At 42.1% G+C, this 19809-nt stretch overlaps 1 protein-coding gene across 1 annotated transcript in view; it reads right to left on the bottom strand.

Annotated features, from left to right (window-relative positions):
* The window catches only part of TENM4 (teneurin transmembrane protein 4), an 826730-nt gene that overhangs the window by 403726 nt on the left and 403195 nt on the right, over positions 1–19809 (bottom strand). The window contains exons 4-5 of the mRNA XM_014941555.1: positions 15986–16274; positions 10813–11082 (exon numbers count right to left, since the gene is read on the bottom strand). Coding sequence (XP_014797041.1) covers positions 10813–11082; positions 15986–16208 — 493 coding nt within the window. The 5' untranslated portion in view covers positions 16209–16274. The remainder of the gene's footprint in view (positions 1–10812; positions 11083–15985; positions 16275–19809) is intronic.

The raw sequence follows: 19809 nt of genomic DNA on the forward strand, positions 1-19809 counted from the left end.
TTTCTAACAGGGAACTGAGATAAGAAAGAAAAAGAAATTAAATGATGGAGTCAGAATTAAGCACTGTCGGTAGCAGAGCCATGGATTAAATCTCTTGAACTGGAGTCCAGCACCCACCCAAAAGAAGATCTTCTCTGAGTCCCATAACATGTCTGCTCCCCCAATGTCTTTGTATAATTTAGACCTGTGGCAAAAACTTATTTTTGATTGAGCCATAGCAAAGTTATGTTTGTAAAATGTTTGCTCTACATGAACACCAGACAGGAATTATTATTTTCACACGTTTCAAAATGATCTGTGCTGCGATGGACAAAACAAAACAAAAACCTGCCTTAGAGTGTATAATTAAAGTTTTTAGGGGCAATTCAAAGAAACACTGAAAACTTTGCAGAATTAGGGCACCGCTGCATTTTTAATCACTGCCCCGGATTGAATAAAATGGCATTTTTGCCTAAAAGTTAATCAAAAGCCTCTGAGAAATAAAGCAATGAGATTTTAATGAACGAATTCTCATGGTAGAAGCTGTGCTTCTCTTTATTTGGGGCTCAGTACACACCTCTGGGCATGGGTAAAACAAAAATAAAGTGCTCTTTCCTCTTGCTTTGTTCTGCTTATGGATAGAGACGCATCTTCACTGGAAAAAGCCAAACCAGACACCTTGAGGGGCACTGGGGAAGACTGGACCAGATGTGGGCTAAGATACTGTGGGCTGGATCTAGAAGCAGATGCAGTGGTCCATTGTGGGAATTCAGAATTACAGACATGAGCATCTGGAGATGCTGGACTGGGGAGAAAGGCTGGAGAAAGGAAATAGGGCTGTACCTCTTTGAAAGGCTGAGGTGGCATATTGACATGTTCTGTCTGTTGCAGCTTGGTGTGACCTGTCCACGTCCAGGATGAAGCAGAAAAAGATGGAGAGGCAAAGGGAAAACAAGCATTGGCTCCCTGGTCCATGCTTAACCCAGAGTCTTAATTCTGAAAGGCAAGGGTCCTTCAACCACAGAGAGAGGTATCACCATTTTGAACCTTCAGCCATCACCCCTTCCTTGTTTGGGTTTATTGTTCTCTATAATCCTTTGCTTTTCTCCATACTACTTGTCTTCCATCTATCACAGGAGGGCTGGATCCTTTGCTTAGGGTGGAGCTCGTGTCTGGCCCTAAAAGCAAAATCCCTCCCCAAGTGCCCATCAAGCTGCAGGTCCATTGTGACCCAAGCGCTGATGTCCACACCAGATGTGATGGCCCTTGGCATCCTGACCATAGCCCTCACCCCATGGCATCATCTATTCCCCATCAACACTGCACACAAATCCCATCCTAAAAACAAGCTGGAAGTATCACTATTAAAAGAGCAATAGGTCTTTTGCCACTGAACCTAGTTGTGTACCCCCTTGGGTGTTTCACACCAAAAGGATTTATTTCTGGCACTTGGAAATAGTGTAAAAAATGCACAGATTTACTTCCAGAATACTCGGCAGCTTGCCAGCAATATTACTAAGTGCAATTATTTCCCTCAAAAAAAAAATCTTTATGACAAGGCAGTTTAAAGTGGCTAAGGAAAGGACAAAAATTAACAGCGTAATTGAAAAGAACAGTAAATTCTTACCTATTAGTGTTGTTTCTACATGCCCTCTCCCCCGACATTCAGGCTATTAATGAGTTTCTAGAGTTTGGGCCTTTTTTTCCTGCTTAATGGCTTCACCATCATCATCATAATAATAATAACGTGAAACCTACACACTAACCTATATTGAACTGCAGTTCATTACAGCAGAATAACATTGTGAAGGGTTTTAATGCCAGCATCCTCTCAGACACAGATTACAGTAATACAGACAATACATCCTCTATGGGACATACCATATGGGAATAAAAATAATAAAAAAGAAAATGGAAAGACTTCTTTTCCTCTAGAGGCAAACGGGCCTGTGATGAGATAGATCAGCCCTAGAAATCAGTGAGAATTCCTTCACTGTGGAACAAAACCAAGATACTGATCACTAATGCAGCAACTGAGTTATTAATCTTAGATCAATCACCTGTACCTTCACCTCAATGCAGCAACTGAATTATTGATCTTAGATCAATCACCTGTACCTTCACCTCCTAAATTGGGAGTGTGGATGCCACTGGCTCCCTCTGCAGTCCCTGGTGTGAGCTGGGTGATACCAAAGGGACAACCAGCTCTTGGCTGGGTTGACTCCTGCCAGAGAGACAGTGGCATCCACTAGATTCCTCATTTGAAAGGTTTTTGTTTTTACACCCAGTGGAGAGAGGATTGGTTGAATGGGGAGTGTGATTAAGGGTCTGTTGCCCTAAACCCCCTCAAGGAGAGAGGATTGGTTGAACGTGGAATGAGATTAAGGGTCTGTTGCCCTAAACCCCCTCAATTTACTGTCACATCAGGGCAGAACTCTCTCTGAGACTCTTGTGAAGAAGTGAGATGGTGCCTCACCTTTTTGCTTCAATGAACCTTCTCAGGGCTAATGTCTAAAAAGGACAAAAAGACAAGAGGACAGAAAATACAAGGAATCCATCTTCAAGAATTCCAGTGGTTAGAAAGTCGGATCACAAGTAAAGAAGATATAACAGCCTTCAAGGGAGCCATTTTTCAGTGGAGAATGTAGCATTTGGGATGGTCATGTAGCTAAAGTCTCCTTTTTAGGACTAATATTCGTCATAGGAATATTAGTAACTTTACGGTTGGAGAGCCTGAAGGCACATTCTTTCTCCTGACCTTCACATTTCAAGTGATCACCAAGTCTCTGAATATCTCATAAGGCAGCTTCAGTAGGCTGCACTATCCAAGCAATTTCCATGTACTGTTAAAATGGGGAATTTCTTGCAAATCCTACCTGCGAAGGAGCAGGGTGAGAATTTTGAGGAGCTGAAACAGGGAAGGGGATTAGTGACAATTCCCTTCTGAATCTGCTACTTGTTTTTTGTAGTTCTTCACTAACTTCTGCAATTGATGATAGATCTTTAGTAGTAAGGGTTCTGGCTAATTTTCATTTCAAGCTGAAACATCTTGTTAATATTAAGGTTACAACTGATAGGAGGCACGTGAAAGATGACAGCCAGCAGATGCCTGATCTTGACCGGGTAATTCTAATTTATTCTTGTCTTCCCCTGCTCAAAAGGCATAAGGGAAGCTTAATAAAGTAAAGCTCATAGCACATTCCTTTTTTTTATTATTATTATTTATTGTAAAGAATGTTGTGTTTGTTTTTTTTTAAATCTCCTTTATGAATTCTCCAGAGTCTGAGTATCACATTTTTGCCTACATCGTTTGCAGAAGCAGCATGTCTGAAGCACACACTCATTTACTGGAAGTACTTTATAATGCACTATTTAATTCAAAGGAGAAAAAAAAAAAAAAGAAAAGAAAAACAAGATGATGTTGCTGCAACCACGGTAACAATAGTAACAATAGTGTGTATGAGCCTGAAAGGAAATTACTCAGCAAAACATGGTAATAAAGAGAAAAGTCACCATGGATTATCAACTGGGGTATTAACAAATAATTTGTAATGCTGAGATTACACAGCAGTTCTGGCACTGCTAATTGCAATGATATATTGAAATGTATTTTGGGCCAGTGATTTGGGTCAACGTGATCTGGCAAACAGGAAGGTGAATGTAAAGAGACTGAGTAAAAATCCTTCCTCTGCAGAAGTTCAGAGCTATTTAGAACCTTACAAGGCCTCTGGTAGCAAGTATAGGCAACATTAGGAGATGAGCTCTCAACAAGAAAAGCACACAGAAATAATAACCATTTGCCTAGAGCTCCCCTGGCTATTGTAAAACAGCACTGAAGACAAAATATTTGGAAAAAGCTGATGAAATTCTGGAGCATGTAGCTTGATCATGGGGGCAGCTTTCTGATTTAATAAGAAACCAAAAGAAGAACAAGGAAGCTAGAGATGAACAGCATGTTGGAGTGTATTTAACCAAGAGTACTGGGATTTGTACCACTCTGGCATGCTGACTGTTTTGCAAAAGAAGCCAGTTACCACCATACACCTAGGACCTGTTATCTAACACTGCTGATGGCAACGGGAATATTCAAAGGCTTCAGTGAGGTCTGCAGCAGACACCACTGAATAAGTGAAAGCATTAGTTAGATTTCTTAACTACCCAGGAGAAATAAAATTATATCGTTTCTTTGGTGTTCCTTATTTGAAAGACTTGTCTTTAATTATTTCCCACTGTAATGTGCCCCTGTGTTTCTAAACATCTTCTATAAGCATTCAATTCTATCGAGTCCTAATTTCCTATGCAGTTTCTCAAGCACTCCTTCCAGCAGCAGTAATGGCTTAAGCAGTGTGGAAGCAGAAAGTGTGGCGGTTATTGCAAGAAATGCTCTTTAAATCATGTATTATGTCAATTAAAATGGCCAAGAGTTGTGCCTGTGATGGTAGAGCAGACAGAGCCATTATATGAGCTTCCCAGCTCCTTATTGCCAGTACACTTCAGTTTTACAAAAGCCTGTGAGAACTTTCCAGAAAGGCAATTTATTTGATGGGAAAGCAAAAGTTAAGCATAACACATCCCACTACCTTCCTGGTAAGGCATGGAGAAGAGATTTGGATATTGGGCTGGCTGTTTGCTTGACACTTTTAAAGCTCGTTTAAATGCATCCCAGAACAGTAGTGACTAAAAGAAAAATTATTCCTCTCTGTAGGATGTGGGTCCAGCAATGTAAAATGAATTGGTGCTCTTAATCTTGTCACCAGTGAGTAAGTGTCTGTATTGCTCTAGTCACCGTACCACTTTTGGCACCGACTGGTGATTTCAGAGGTGAACCCAAAGACAAATGAGCCCTGAGATTAAACTGCTCTTCCTAAACAGAGGTGACCAACAGATGCATGGTGGAAGCGTCGGGCCTGATTGTACCTATGTCCAGTTCAGTGTTAAATGGGAGATTTGAGTCTGGCAGTGCCATTTTCATCCCTTTTTCACACGTGAAATGCGTGCAGAGTTATTTGCAGCACAACGTGTTCCCTATGTACTTTTGAATTGTGAAGATGGAAAGAAGCAGCACAGAGCAATTTGTCAGCAATGGTCCTGAAGCCTCAATTTTGGCTTCCAGGGTGGTTAGATCTGGAATTTTAGTTCATGTCTACAAACCTCTCAGTCCACTAGATAAGAAAATGCCGCACTTCAGCAGCACTTCTGCTGCAAGAATTTCTTTACACAATATATCACAATTGAGCATCTCCAGCTCGGTTGAACTGTCTCGAGCCATCTGATGTTACTCATCCTGCCTGTGAGATCCCTCTGGCCTCTTGATACTGCCCACATTCTTCCCAAGAGGAGATGACGACAGGGAGAAACATCAGCTCCACTCTGCACATGTACAACGCATTAATCACTGCTGATTTTTCCTGCTAACGAAGAAAACCGCTCCCCCTCTCTCCTGCTCCTTCTCACATTTAACCAACTACTTGCCTTGCTGGATCTTAACACTGAGCCCAGATTAAGACTAAAGTGAATCCTTAGTTTGCCTCATCTTCTTTGGAACAGGTGAAAGTTAAACTGTACTTGGGTTTTTGGTCGTTTTCTTTAGAAAAGGGCTGCAACTGCAATTTCACAAAGACAAATTTTAAAAAATGCTGCCAGGTCTAAAGTAATCCCTCAGTGGTTGTACTGAACAAACCAGTAAGCTCTTTATCACATTGAAGGCAGAGAAAAAATTGGTTTTCTGTTTTTTTTTTTCTGTTTTGTTATTTTGGCTTTTTTTTGTTGATGTTGTTTGTTTGTGTTTGGATTTTTTTTTTGTGGGAAGGGATTCTGTATGAGATTATCTACATTTTTTGCCCATCTCTCATGTTTGGATCTGTCCAGGGACACCAGCATGATTCATAACACTTTGGGCTGATTTGGGTTAAGATCTCCTTTATTGACCCAAAGGAAATATTGAGAGCCTATTTCATGGGTGCTTACACACAAACACCATCCATCCCTACATCTGTTAGGAGTGTGCTTGGCAGTACAAAAGCCTGAGGTGCTCAAACCTCAGTCTGACAGTTTTGCATGGCCCTGAAATCAAAGCAAGCTCAACAATGCTACAAACTATTGAACTTGGAGAAAGAGGAATGCTCAAGAGATCAGCATCTATGGCCATTCTGCCTAGGGCAGCATCCAATATAGACTATTCTCAGCAGCTATTTGTGTAGTTTACACTTAAAAACTTTTAGCACTGGAGTTCCCCAGATTCCTTTGACAATTTCTCCCAGTACCTAACTGTCTACAAACCGTTTATGGGGGAAGGAGGATCTAGGCAGCTTTGTTCAGCTCAGAGAAGAGGTTACTAAAGGGAGACCTAGCTGATGTCTTTTAACTATTCTATGTGCTTCTATATAGAGGATGAAGTCAGGCTGCTCCTGGAGATGCTCAGTGAGTGGACAGGAGGCAATGTATGTGAGTTGTGGCAGTGGAAATTTTAACTGGCTCTTAAAAGAAGCAAGTGTGGTCAGCACCAGAACCACAGGGCATAGAGTTTATGGTCCCTTCATCCTGGGAGATACTCAAAGTGTAACTGAGCGACCTGATCTGACCTCAAAGTTAGCCCGACTTTGAGCAGGAGACTGGAACCAGAGACCTTCAGTGATGCCTTTCAACATAAACTGTTCTGTAGCACTGTATTTTTATGATAACGTCTTTATGATTAGAAGCATTTTGCTTTTAGTATGTGACTGACTTGCTGCAAAATAAGTCAATTTCTGGAAGACTATTACCTTGATCTCCTTCATTGTGCTCTTCTCTATATTAAACAATTGCTGGCTCAGTAGAAAGCCCATTCGGGGTTACCTGAGGTAACGCCCGTTAACTCCAGGCTCTGATCCAAATGACCACTTCAGGAACTTTTGCTTGAATCAGTCTTGCTGAGAGACAGTGTGAACTAGTGTAGGAAAGAGTTTCTCCTGACTTCATTGCTAGACTTCCAGGAACCAAACTCCTTCCCCTGCATGGATCTGAACTGCCAATGGGAGTTCACAATTTCAGCTTAGCCTAGATAGTCATGCTACATTAACAGCACAAAGTTATGGCATTATCCCTGGATAAGGTGTGATAACTTGACTTGTCCCCTCTGTCCCCTACTCTACAAAGTGACTGTCCAATGCCCAATGGAGGGGAAGCCACTGGGGCTGTTTGGGTGTGCAAGATCTATAGGCCAATGTTGTCCTGGCCTGTATCAGGAACAGTGCGGTGAGTAGGAACCGAGAGGTGATCGTCCCCCTGTACTCGACACTGGTGAGGTCTCACCTCAAGTACTGTGTCCAGTTTTGGGCCCCTTACCACAAAAAAAAGACATTGAGGTGCTGAATGGGTCCAGAGAAGGGCAGCAAAGCTGGTGAGGGGTCTGGAGAGTAAGTCTTATGAGGAGAGGCTGAGGGAGCTGGGGTTGTTCAGTGTGAAGAGGAGGCTGAGGGGAGACCTTATCACGCTCTGTAACTACCTGAAGGGGGGTGTAGAGAAGCGGGGGTCGCTCTCGTCTCCCAAGTCACAAGAGGAGGACAAGGGGAAATGGCCTCAAGTTGCGCCAGGGGAGGTTTAGATTGGATATTAGGAAACATTTCTTCATGGAAAGGGTTATCCAGCATTGGAATGGGCTGCCCGGGGAAGTGGTTGAGGCACCATCCCTGGAGGTGTTCAAAAGACAGGTTGACGTGGTCCTCAGGAATATGGTTTAGTGATTTTTTTATTGCTTATTTCTTATTTATTTTCTTGTCAGGGTTAGGCTGATGATGGGACTAGATGATCTTTAAGGTCCTTTCCAACCTAGATGATTCTATGATTCTATGAGCCAGGGTTATAACTCAAACTAACTCTTAACCTAGTAAAAGTATTCAACCTCCTGGAAAGCCTGGGAACAGTTTAGATAAAGCAATGCATGGCTTTTCATGCCAGCTGCCCATGCAAGTGATTTATGGACTGTAATACGCCATGGAACCAGACTGCTTCATCAGTTTCCTTAAAGACAGAGAGGCGGATTGGGGCTGCACTCAGAGCAGTGTATCTGTTCCTTCAAGGCATCACTGCTCCTCAAATAAAAGCAAACCTCCCATTTGAGGGAGCCAGACCTCTCATTTTCTAAGAACACAATAAATGTCTCGGTAAAATCGTGCTTCGACAGCTTTGGATTTACAAACATCAGAAGCAAATTCTGATTATTTATTTTGGATAAATAATGAACAGCATAAAAATTGCTGACGTTAACCTTCATTGGAAAAGTTGGTTTAATGGGCCCCATAAAATCTTCTATTGATGGCAAGTTCATAAAGCTCCATATTGACTTCAGCTAAAGGCTATAACTTCTATCAATACTGTCAACAATTAATATTGACTTATAAAGGTATCCTGTAAACTGAGTCATAGCATTATGTTACTTTATGCTGCCATTAGCAAAATTTCATGTCTTCTTGAAAACATTTCTCCTATAAATCTGGGGTTTCTCAAAATAGCCTGTGTGATAAGCTAGCAGCAGAGGGCCCAGAGTAACGCTGCTTCTGCTCAGAGCAAGGAAACACAGAACAACCTTTGTGTTTGCCAGACAAAGCTTCTGAGAGGATCTCGGGTGTTGTTTTCTCCAACAACAGGTTTCAGGTTGTGAGGAGTTTGTCTGCAAAAGTTTCTTACACCTTTATCGGTGCCATGCAATTACAAAATGAACATCCTGTGTACGTTTAAGACTTGTCCTTAGTCCTTAGCCTCTTCTCCCCTTGCAACCTTTGTTTGGATGCGTTTATACCACCAATTCGACTGCAAACCCTTTATTGAAATGATATGTCTTTCTCTCAGATTTGGACCATTTTTTTCTCACCTGAACCTACCTGATGTCTCTCCTATCTTCCCAGGGAAGTCTAAGCATCAGCTGAAGCTCGCTAACAGCACAGTTTGGATTGTAACATTTTCCCTCAAGTTTCACCACCTCTTTTTTGTGCGTATGAGCAATACAATTACATACTGTACAGCACTACTCTCTAGATTTTATTTATGCTACACAGACTTTGTATTTTTTAGTGTGATACAGCCTTTCTTATTCAAAACACTCAAGGTTTAAGACTGCAAATGCCTATTGTCCAAAGAAACTCCTTCTGCGTTTGTACAGCACTGAAAAACCCCAGAGGTGTGTTCTCTACCTTTCTGTCTTCCCTTTTCTAATTGCAATGAAATGGTGGTTCAACAAATGGTTAGTGTGTCATTAAATTTAAGGGAAGAGGAATTAGAGGTTGTCTCAGTCCTGACATGAGTACTACTGCCTCTGTTATTAGTTTCAGTAAACCCTTTCAAGGCATGTGCTGTTGCTAATGTGTTGTTGCTAATATAATTTCATTTGTAAGTGATCTGTAGGTACAAAGTTGCATTTGCACATGTAGAGATAGCATTACGGAGACCGGTGAAAAAGAATCTGGCAGCTAATGTAATTCTTCTCTCTTAAGAAGAAAAAAAAGACAAAAATTCTGTACTTTTCTTAGTAGGCGTGGAAAGAAAAATGTATGGGATAGGATCACAGCTGCTCATACACCGGCATGGAAAGCACAAGAGAGTGCTTTGGATACAGGAGAATGGGATGGAAGTGCGAGGTGTTTGCTTTTGGTTGTTTTCTGACAGTTTCTTGGGAATGAACAAGACTCCAATCGACCCCAGTGACCCCTCTGTTTTTTCACCAAAACACAAGGCTTGGAAGCAAAACAATATAATCAGGCACTGAGAGTCTGCCTGTCTTTATGAATGCAACCCTGTAAGATACTACACTAAGAAACTTAATATTGTAAAGATAATTTTAAAAGATTCTTCTGTACATCCTTTAAACACAAGGCCATTTATCTTTGAACTTTGCCTAATATATCATTATCTCCGAGCAGAAACTTAATAAGCTTCGGCTGTAATTTTGTTGGAGTTAAACATAAAATCATGTGGGTGGTGGATGTCTCACCATGTCATGGCTTCCCAAGGAAAAGTTATCATCATTTGTCAGTATAATATGGTGGCAAAAAGCATAAGGAGAACAAGCAATACAGTCATTTCACATCAGCTTTCTGCGCTGAGCTCAAGCTCCCGATGACTTGTACACCGTGGCTATATTAAGAAGCAGGCTGTGCCATAATTGAATTAAAGGTGCAAAGGCATATAGGGCTGTGTGAAACCCCGGGTCAAGCTGCAATTGAATCAAAACCCTTTCTCCTTCCTACACGGCTTGGCAGAACTGCTGACCAAAAAGGTTCGCAGATCTACAGAACACACACAGGAGTCCCCCGCAGCTGGGGACACAAAGTTACAGAGATAAAAAAAAAAACCCGTGACCTTCAGCTTCTTATTTTGCACGAAGAAAAAGGCTTCTAAAAATATTTCACCATCGTTTTCCTTCAGAGAGCAGTCAGCCGATTTACATAAATGAAATGGCTCCTGTCAAGGAACTGGTGAGGAAAAGAAGGAAATTATCTGCCCCGAAAATCTGTAGCAAAGATAAGAGCAGCATCAGCCAGGGGAGGGGAGATTTAAATGCTTTCTTGTCTGAAAGGTCGCTACAAAAAGCAGAGAGAGTATTACAGCCACTTAATGATCTCTGTCGCTGTGATAAATAAGTAGGAGCTTCTCCAGCAGTTTATTAACAAACACTCTGTAGGACAGTACAAAAGGCCACGACATGGGGCTATTAGAAGCATGTTTTCACTGAGTCTGATAAAAAAAAAAAAGAAAAGCAACAACCCAACACAAAACCTAAGGAAGATTAAGGTGGAGTGCTAAGAAGAGGCATTCCTGGTGGAGCTCGAGGCTGACGCCACATGCGCTGTCACCACTTACCGGTTTCGGTGTTCTCGTGCTCGGTGTCGGTGAGGGTGAGGTTGGAGTTGGCCCGGCTGGACAAGCAGGAGCTGCGTCCAGACTTGGTGTTGCGTCCCCAGAGCCTGACGGGGTGCTCGGGTGACATGACCACGTCCGCCTCCGTGTCGGCATCCGAGCCGGCACTGATGGAGTAGCCGCAGTGAGGCAGCCCGATATCAGTCCGGTACAAAGTCCCGTGCGTGGGCGTCACGTCTTCAAGACCCAGCTCTCGCAAAGAGAAGTTGGCTCCTGGGAGAGAGCACAGCAGCCTGGTTAGTCTTTGATAGGGGATACTTTCATCCAGCACAAATAAATGGCAGAACCACTCATCCTCTGTCTGCAAGTGAGGGACAGCAGCTCTCAAGTCCTGATGTCGAACCAAAAAATTCCCCTGTTTTGTGGTTTTGGTTAGTGGGAGACCAAGTGACCACGCCAAGACCAAAAAGCAGCTGGATTCCTACTTCTGGAACTTGACAAAAACTCAGAGCGTGTTCAATGAAATCACCGAATTTGAAAGCAAAGACAGATGGAGAGATGGTGGAATTCTTTAGGAGAGGCAAAAAGTAATCTTCTTGGGAGAAAAGCAAAATGAGGCATGCAATGATTAAAAGTCCTACCATACACCTGGCAACTCTACTACTGTAGGAAATTTGAGTGAGCTGTGCTCATTGAAATCCCTGAAATTACATACTGGGGATTTAAATTTCCTTTGGCGATCTCGCTTTCCCCTTGCTGACCACTCACACCTTGACTCCGTTTAGCTATTCATTCTGATACAGTCACAGCAGAGGTTATTTGGCTGCAAATAGATGCAATTGTTTAGCTGACTAAAAATATAACCTGAAAAAGTGATTTTGGAGCTCATGTCTAGTTACCTGCAGAGCTTCAAAATCAGACCAAATCGATGTGAACGTGAATTCAAACATTAGCACACTTTGTTCGGGAAGTCGCACGAGAAATCTGGGGAGAGCAATTAGTGGCTCCATTTTTATCCACATGTATTTATTAATGCATGCTTTTCTTTTTTTCAGCCCTGAATGTCTTTAAAAGATTTCTCGGCCACCCGTGAATGCCTTTAGCTGCGCCGTGCATTTATACGGCGCGGTGCACCCCTGCTCCTGTTACACTACGCCTTGATGGGGCGGATTAAGGAACTTTATCTATAACCAGTAGGAGGCATCAGGCCCTGGATGGTGGCCAAATACCAACACTGGTGATCAAATTCAGTCTAGCTGGCTTCTTCCTGTTATTTCAATAAGTAAATCCCCCGCAATAAAAAGAACCTGCCAAGTCTATGCACAGGCCACAGACTCAGTTTTAGAGCAGCGTTTGCAGTTCAGATTCATTTCAATCAGATAAATCTGGATGTGTGATCTCTGGGAAAGTTCAGGCCCAAACCTACCTTTGAACAGTGAAGTTCATATCTACTCGTTATCATCAGGTCTGGACCTCAAGGCTGTACCCAAAACTGAGTTATGATTCTGTCCCTGCTCAAAACCCCACAAGCGTGTGGCTCTCTTCACATTTCCATTTGTTGACATTAAATATCACAGGGTGGAAAATGTGTCTCCAACAGAAACAATCAGATTTCTACTTTTCCTGAGTCTGGTTTTGCACTTGTGGAAACATCGTGGCTTGTCCCTGAGCCCTGCCACATGTAGAAGGTCTCTTGTGATAGCACACATGCATTGAATGATCACCTGGCCCCAAATAGATGTTGGTTTACTATGCTTTTTCATTCAGTTGTCTTTGCAGCTCATAGGGAACAGAGAGAAGGTGTTTGAATGCAAGGTGAATGATGGGACTGGACAACATTTCCATGTAAAGCTTAGAGGAGGAACTCTTTGATGTCAGGAGGAAATAACCATGTCTCAGCTCGTTATGGATCTACAGCTTGAACTATATAAAGCCTATAAAGCATTCATGAACTTCACACCTTTTTAATTGACCGAACAAGACTAAAGCTTTGAGACAGAGTGGACAGATAAGGTTGCTGAGGGCTCACACCTCCATCCAATTCTGGGTCTTTGCTCAGTGAGCAGCATGGAAGCTTGTGGCAATTTAATCCATTTAACTTGATTGCAAAGTGGTCTGAGAGAGCATCCTCTACCACTCCATGGCCATGAGGCAGCAAATGAACTTGACCTAAGTTATAAACACAAGGAAGCAGATCTCCCCAGAGGCCTTGCTCTCCTCTTCCAGTTTTGACTTTTGTGCAAGGCCAGGATAGTTTTTAAACCGTCCTCCATGGAGTACTGGGAAACGTCATCTTTTGGTTTTGCCTGCGTGTTTGAGTCACTAATGGCAAGTTCCACCTTCCCCCTGAAACAAGCCACACGCAACATCATCAGACACATCAATGTGCAGCATGACTGATGCTCTCCAGTAACAGCAGCTCATAAATTATGAAAAATTACTGCTACAATTAACTGAAAATCAAATTTATTTGCAATAAACAGCAGGAGATGCATTGATTTTCATATTCTATGCTCACTGTTGCCTTTTAAGCTGGAAGAACTCAAGTCAATAAAAGGAAGATAATAAATATCTGAGACTTTTTAATTCAGATCTGGTCTATTTTTTCTTGTGCTGACTTGCACGTTTGCTGGCACTCTTACTCTAGCTAAAACCATTTAAATGCTGACTTGTTTATTTACTGAATTTATTTGGTCAATTTGAAATGTTTCCCTCCTCTGCCTTCCAAACCAATGCAGGAGAGAAATTCACTTTGCCTTGTTGATGTCGAGCAGGCTAATAAGGCTGGGTTTCAGTTGACATGAGGCCAAACAGCACCACAAAGTGAAGTCCATTCATGGCTTTCTGCCAGCGGAAAATGTGGCACAGAAAGTCTGGGGTTATTGTTAACAGTCTTCAGGCAAGTTTTGGGACTCTCAGGACAAACTGGGAGAAAATTATAAATTGAAAAATCTGTGCATGATATATCAGAAGTAGAACTGGTGCCCTGACATGAATCATCTTAACTTCTTCTCAATTAATTTCAGCCACTTAGACCAGTGCTTTTTACTGTTTCTCAGTACCCTACAAAATCTTCCTGGGGAAGTATGAACTTGTGCATAAGAAATTTATACCCCCTGTCAATAGACTGGCTTTTCTTATTTATCTTTTGTGGGCTTCTTAGGAGAAGTCCCTGGACCTGCATGGCCTCATAGACCCTCAGGTTGAAAACCGCTGACCTGTACTAATTCACATCTATCCTGCGTGCTGAATATATTATATGAAATGAGCAAACTCAATGACTTAAAAGGTTTCCTTCTCTTTATAACTTCGTAGATTCCTTAGAGAGGATAAAGTACTTCAGAGTTGCTAAGAGGGAAACCTCTTTTATGATTGCCAAGTATTACTTAGAACACCTACTGGCCCTTTTTGTTAATTATTGCCTGTTGCAGTTATCCTGAAATACAAACACCAAAGCCGTGTACACAGAGCTACTTCTGCAAGTCATTTTGCTTGCAAATGCCTTACGGATGAGTTCTGCACCAAAACCACAAGTACATGGTGTTTGAAGAGTGAAATTAAGCAGCCCCCAAGTTAAACGAGTACATCAAATGCATTCCCTTTGAGGAATCATCTCCAAACTGCAGAGGGTGCACTCAGAGCAGCTGGGGTCAGCTATTTTATGTTCATTGTCTGGAATGTTGCCTATTCCATTTGACTCGCTTTGCCATTTTATGCTTTTCTTGATGGACTTCTAAAAATAATTTATATGAAGCCCTGCTTGGTTTCTGAGCTAAGACACTTGTGTCTCTACAGAAAAATGAAGATGAGACTATAGCAGGGGCCAGAAATCTACCTCACGTAGGCAATAGCAGCAGTGAAAATGTAACTGTCCTGACTTCAGGCTAGCAATAAAAAGGAGAATAACTGGAATCTCTATGACGACTGTGGAGCACATGCCAATCCTTGAACCTCCACATCTTCACAGCTAGTTTGACCCAGATTTGCTAAGTTCTGAAAGTGGTTCTCCTCTAATATTGGAGCATGTCCCCATCTCAAACCTACAGCCTGCAAGCTACATACAACACCAAGGGTGGTTCATCCCATCTGCAGCTCAATTGTGTCCCTCCTTCCAGGCCTCTTGGGTTTTTCTGTACCTCAGATGGACAGTGCAACCAGTGGCACTGTTCCCTTATTGTCTTCTGCCTCGGCTTCTTGCTAACTTACTTCATGAGAGAGCAGGTACATGACATAGCGTTGTGGTTTAACCCCAGCTGGTAGCTAGAACCACACAGCCACTCACTCACTCCCCCCTGGTGGGCTGGGGCAGAAAATCAGAAGAGTAAAAGTGAGGAAGAACTCATGGGTTGAGATAAAGACTGTTCAATAGGGAAAGCAAAAGCTGTGCACTCAAGGAAAGCATAACAAGGAATTCACTCACTGCTTCCCATGGGCAGGCAGGTTCAGCCATCTCCAGGAGAGCAGGGCTCCATGATACATAATGGTGCGTTTGACTTGGGCAGTCAAAACACCAAACCTCCGAATGTCCCTACCACTTCCTTCTTCTTCTTCCCCCATCTTTATATACTGATCATGACGTCATATGGTACGTAATATCCCTTTGGACAGTTGGGGTCAGCTGTCCTGGATCTGTCCCCTTCCAACTTCTGCACTCCCAGCCTACTCACTGGTGGGATGCTATGAGGAGCAGAAAAGTCTTTGAGCCCTTAGCAACAACTAAAACTATCAATGATTTACGTTCATTTATGTTCATTCCCTGTCCAAAACATACCAATATACCAGCTTCTAGTAAGAAAGAAACTATGACCCACAGTGAAAAGCTCTCCTGAGCAGGCAGGACTTTTCCATGCCATGTCAGTACTGTTCAGCACTTGCACAGGGGGTCTGGTCTCGTGGGGATAAGTGACTTTTGGAGGCAGAAAGACTAAGACACATAAAATGTGTCTTAGTAGATGCTACTGAACACAAGCCAGTGCTATCCCACTTAAGGACACACATCCATTGGTTTGCACGCATCCCACATCTGTGCAATACAATGAAGGTGTTCCTTGCTGCTCTCTTTCCATATATCTTACTTTTGGCCTTAGAGCCCTTCGAAGGTAGCTTCCCACCCAACCCTAGCTCTCAGCTGATCAACCCCTGCTTCTTCCAGCAGCATCTGCTGAAGTGTGCTCACCTGTTCGGCAGAATTCATCGGCCTCTTGATGCACCATGTCTTTGACCCGGTTGCTGTAGGTCAGCCTGGAGTCTTGATCATAGGCCTTCAGGGTCTCGCTGGAGCTGTAGGACTTCTGGGGTGCCTTGCTGTCCTCACTCTCAGCTGAAGAGCTGGTGTAGCGGCGCTCAGTGTCGCGGCGCCGAGTCAGGGATCGATACGGTTTCCTCTCCTTTACATCCATGGCACCCTTGTCGGAGTATTCAACATTAAAATAATGACGTCCGTGTGGTGGTCAGATTGGAACAACCTGAAAGAGAGAAGAAAAGAAATAGGATCTAAGTTCATGCCTTTGGGCACCTGCAGGTTAATTTGCCTTCTTTATGCATTCTTGCACTGAACAAAAGAGAGGTTACTTTATGGACTGCAGGAAAACCCTCGTAGAACAATTACAGATGGAAAGCAAGTCTCAATTATGTGTGAGTCATTTAATAATTGCCACAGTTAGCGGGACACACACAGGCAGCAACCTGCATCTGTCTGAACCGGGCACGCACTTGGGGATTTCAAACTGATTGTGATTTTCTGTGTCTTCTTTCAACGGGAAGTGATTCAGACACCTCCAGGAGGCACGTATTCGGTACATCAGTCACCTAATCTCTGGGAAATCAGGCCATGCTGAAATGTCTCTATTTGGGCAGCCAGAGGACTCTGGAAAAAATGCTGTCCTATAGTTTTTAAAGTGTTTTGATAGATTGTGGGGTTAGAAGCAATGAACAAAAGAATAAGAGACAGTGTAAGAAGGCAAGTGGGAAGGGAGAGGGAGGAAAGAAGAATGAAGGGGTGACATATGAATGGAAATTGGATAAAAATGTCTGCCTATTCAGAGGGCTGGTCTTTACTCAGCTGGAAATATATTAATACTTAGCAGAGTTGAGAAAGTGTAAATAAATGATAGCGCTGTGCTTCACGTAACAGCATATGCCTGTGGGAAAACCAATGTATATATGCAGCAGTGTGCAAGTGTACATACCTGCACACAGAGAAAATTGAGATCAGAAATAAAACACATATTAAAAGTGTTTTGTCAAAATAATGAATACATTTTCTTTTCACTTTATTAAATAACACAGAAGGCACAGGAAAAAAAAAGTCAATTACTTGCAGCAAGATGATAAAATATGTTTTTGAATATCTAAACTGGTTTAAGAGGAAAAATACTGATAGAACCCACAAACCAAACATTGAAATCTGTAATTACAGGCTGAGTTTCTCAGGAATTGACTCTTCCTGACCGCTAAAGAACAGAAGCTGAGTCTCTAAATGCCATACCAAAATATTGCTGTTTACTACTGGTACTCAAAAACAGAAAGGAAGAGAATCAGAAAACATCTATCAGTTCTTGGTCTTTTTCATAGCAAATCCGTATAGAAATACATTGCCAAGGACTGGATCACATTCTGTTGGCATTTTTCTCTTGAATAGGCTAAATCCTGAACATACTGCTCAAATCTTACTCCTCCGTGACTGTGATGTGATAGTCGAGGACGGATATGCGGGGGGCTTTGCAGGTCGCTTTAGAGGGATGTAGGTGGAAAGCAGCATTTGTGGCTCTCAAAACGATGAGCCTGTGAGGGACGGAAGACCTGAAATACTGGTTCCGATAGGCTAAAGTCATAATACTAATGCAGAAGCTCAAAGACAACATTTTATTATGAATTCCTCACTTGCCGAGCTATCTGGCACAAGCACAGCTAAGCGAATTCTTGAACCGAGGTGGGGACTGCAGGAGGGAGCAAGGCTGTGAGAAACACCTGCAGCTGGGCAAAGAAAAAGAGGGGTCCCACTCCTATTCCTGAAATTCTGATTTTTCTAAGACTACTCCCTGGGTTTTGTCCCTTTAACCTCCAACATGAACTTTGCAATGACAGAACCCAATTCTGACGGCTTGTACAGTTTCTGTGGCACTCTTCCTGGAAATTAAGACACTGCTTTAAAAAAAAAAAAAAGTCCACTTAATTCTCTCCCAGTCTATTCCAATGATGGCAGCAGACCAAGTTCACACTCCCTATTTGTCAGCAAAACGCATAGAACCTATTGAACACAAATGGAATGATGCAGGGGGAAGAGGGGAGCGTCTTATAATTGAGATTTACTTAAGTAAGTCATCCGCAGAGATTTGAGCACCACTTTGATTTTAAACATGTGTTTAAACCCACCGAACATACTGAGTTAAATTAATTCATGAACTATGTAAGTTCAATACAGTGAATGCAAATGGGAGTATTCACTGGCCAAAATTTACACACATTAAATGTTTTACAGAATAAGGGTCTGAGAGGTGCAAAAAATAAGGCCTGAATGTAGAAGCAACAGGGAAGGAAATGGTGTTATGCTAAAGGGTCAATTTACCATAGTCATACTGTGTAAGAGATCTACCAAATATTAGTAGATAATTTGCAGTATTGAATCAAACACATTGGCACTTTCACACTGGAGAGAGGTAAAAGGGATAAAACATCTAGTTGCTTTTCAGTGTACTGTCTTCCTCACTTAAAAAAAAAAGTAAACAAGTTTTTTTGTATTGAAAAAACATGACTTTTTTTTTTTTGGCAATTGTTATTGAATGGGTTTGTCTCCTTTATACCATCTCTGTTTGTGTGAAATCCTCAAAAGGAGCAGGTTTGTTATACCTTTTAATAAAACACCTTAAAACAAGTTCCTTCTCAACGGCGCCATAGTAAGAGCTGTTATAATGAAAGCTGAAATTGTGGTTTATTGTCACGGGGGATAGAGATAGCAAAATGTGGGCGAGAAGCGCTTACTATAGAAATGAGGGAAGGTGGCTTCTCTCTGCTCAGGAGTATTGCAGCAATTCCTACCAAGGGCCAGTCATTTAAAAACCCTCCAGCGGGAGAGGCACACGTGCCAAGAAAACCTTTCTGCACAGTTAGAGCCACGAGGTACAAACAGGGTCTGTAATTACCATTAGTAACCTTGCAACTTAGGAAATGGCCAAAAAAACATCAGGAAATTGACTGAATTCCCACCAGATGAAGGTTTTTCTTTTCGTAAAGAAAGGTGCTGAAAAACTGAAATTCCTCCTACAGTTCATCAAAAATAGCCCTGTAAATTTGCACTATTCACATACGCATTCCTCTATAACAGTGCTTCAATTCCCAATTCATCCATGTCTTTATAAATTTAACTCTCCTCAGCCCTTTCTTTCTCTCTCTCACCGCTTGTAAGGAGACACTTTTCAACTAGAAAGGTCACCCCCAAAACACATAATGAAGATTTTTTTTTATTTTTTATTTTTTTTTAAAAGATGGAGCTGTTGCATTTAACTGACTTAAGTAAGTTTCCAGCACTTCTCCATGGACATGCAGTTCTTGTCATCTCATTTTTATGGCCCAGTTCCCAAATGGTTTAGATACCTTGCCTTCAGTGGAGTTGTGTCGTCAGGGAATTTGCTTCATAGTGTTTCTGTGATAGATTATTATTTTTTATCTGCTACTCCTTGTGTCTTGATTTCACCTCTGCTACAATTTCACCCTTATCATCAACACCTCACATTTTTCCTGACTTCTCTGGCACACAGTGAATACAAAGAATCACACTCATCTCAGTTACATACCCAACCACCAGTTTCTTTCCGCCTCTAGCTCATGTTTGCTCCTCATAATTTTAAAAGCTTCCATAAACTTACTGGTCCTGATATAAAAAAGCAAGGCTTCTAGTATTGCTCTTTCCACCCCCTGACTCCTTCTCCCTCTATAAAAGCACAAAAGCCTTCTGCTCTGAACCATTTCTATTTGGAAAGGACTTTCTTGTCCTACAATGCA

The sequence above is a fragment of the Calidris pugnax genome, unplaced genomic scaffold (assembly GCF_001431845.1).
Source record: "Calidris pugnax isolate Ruff unplaced genomic scaffold, ASM143184v1 scaffold99, whole genome shotgun sequence".
NCBI lineage: Eukaryota > Metazoa > Chordata > Aves > Charadriiformes > Scolopacidae > Calidris > Calidris pugnax.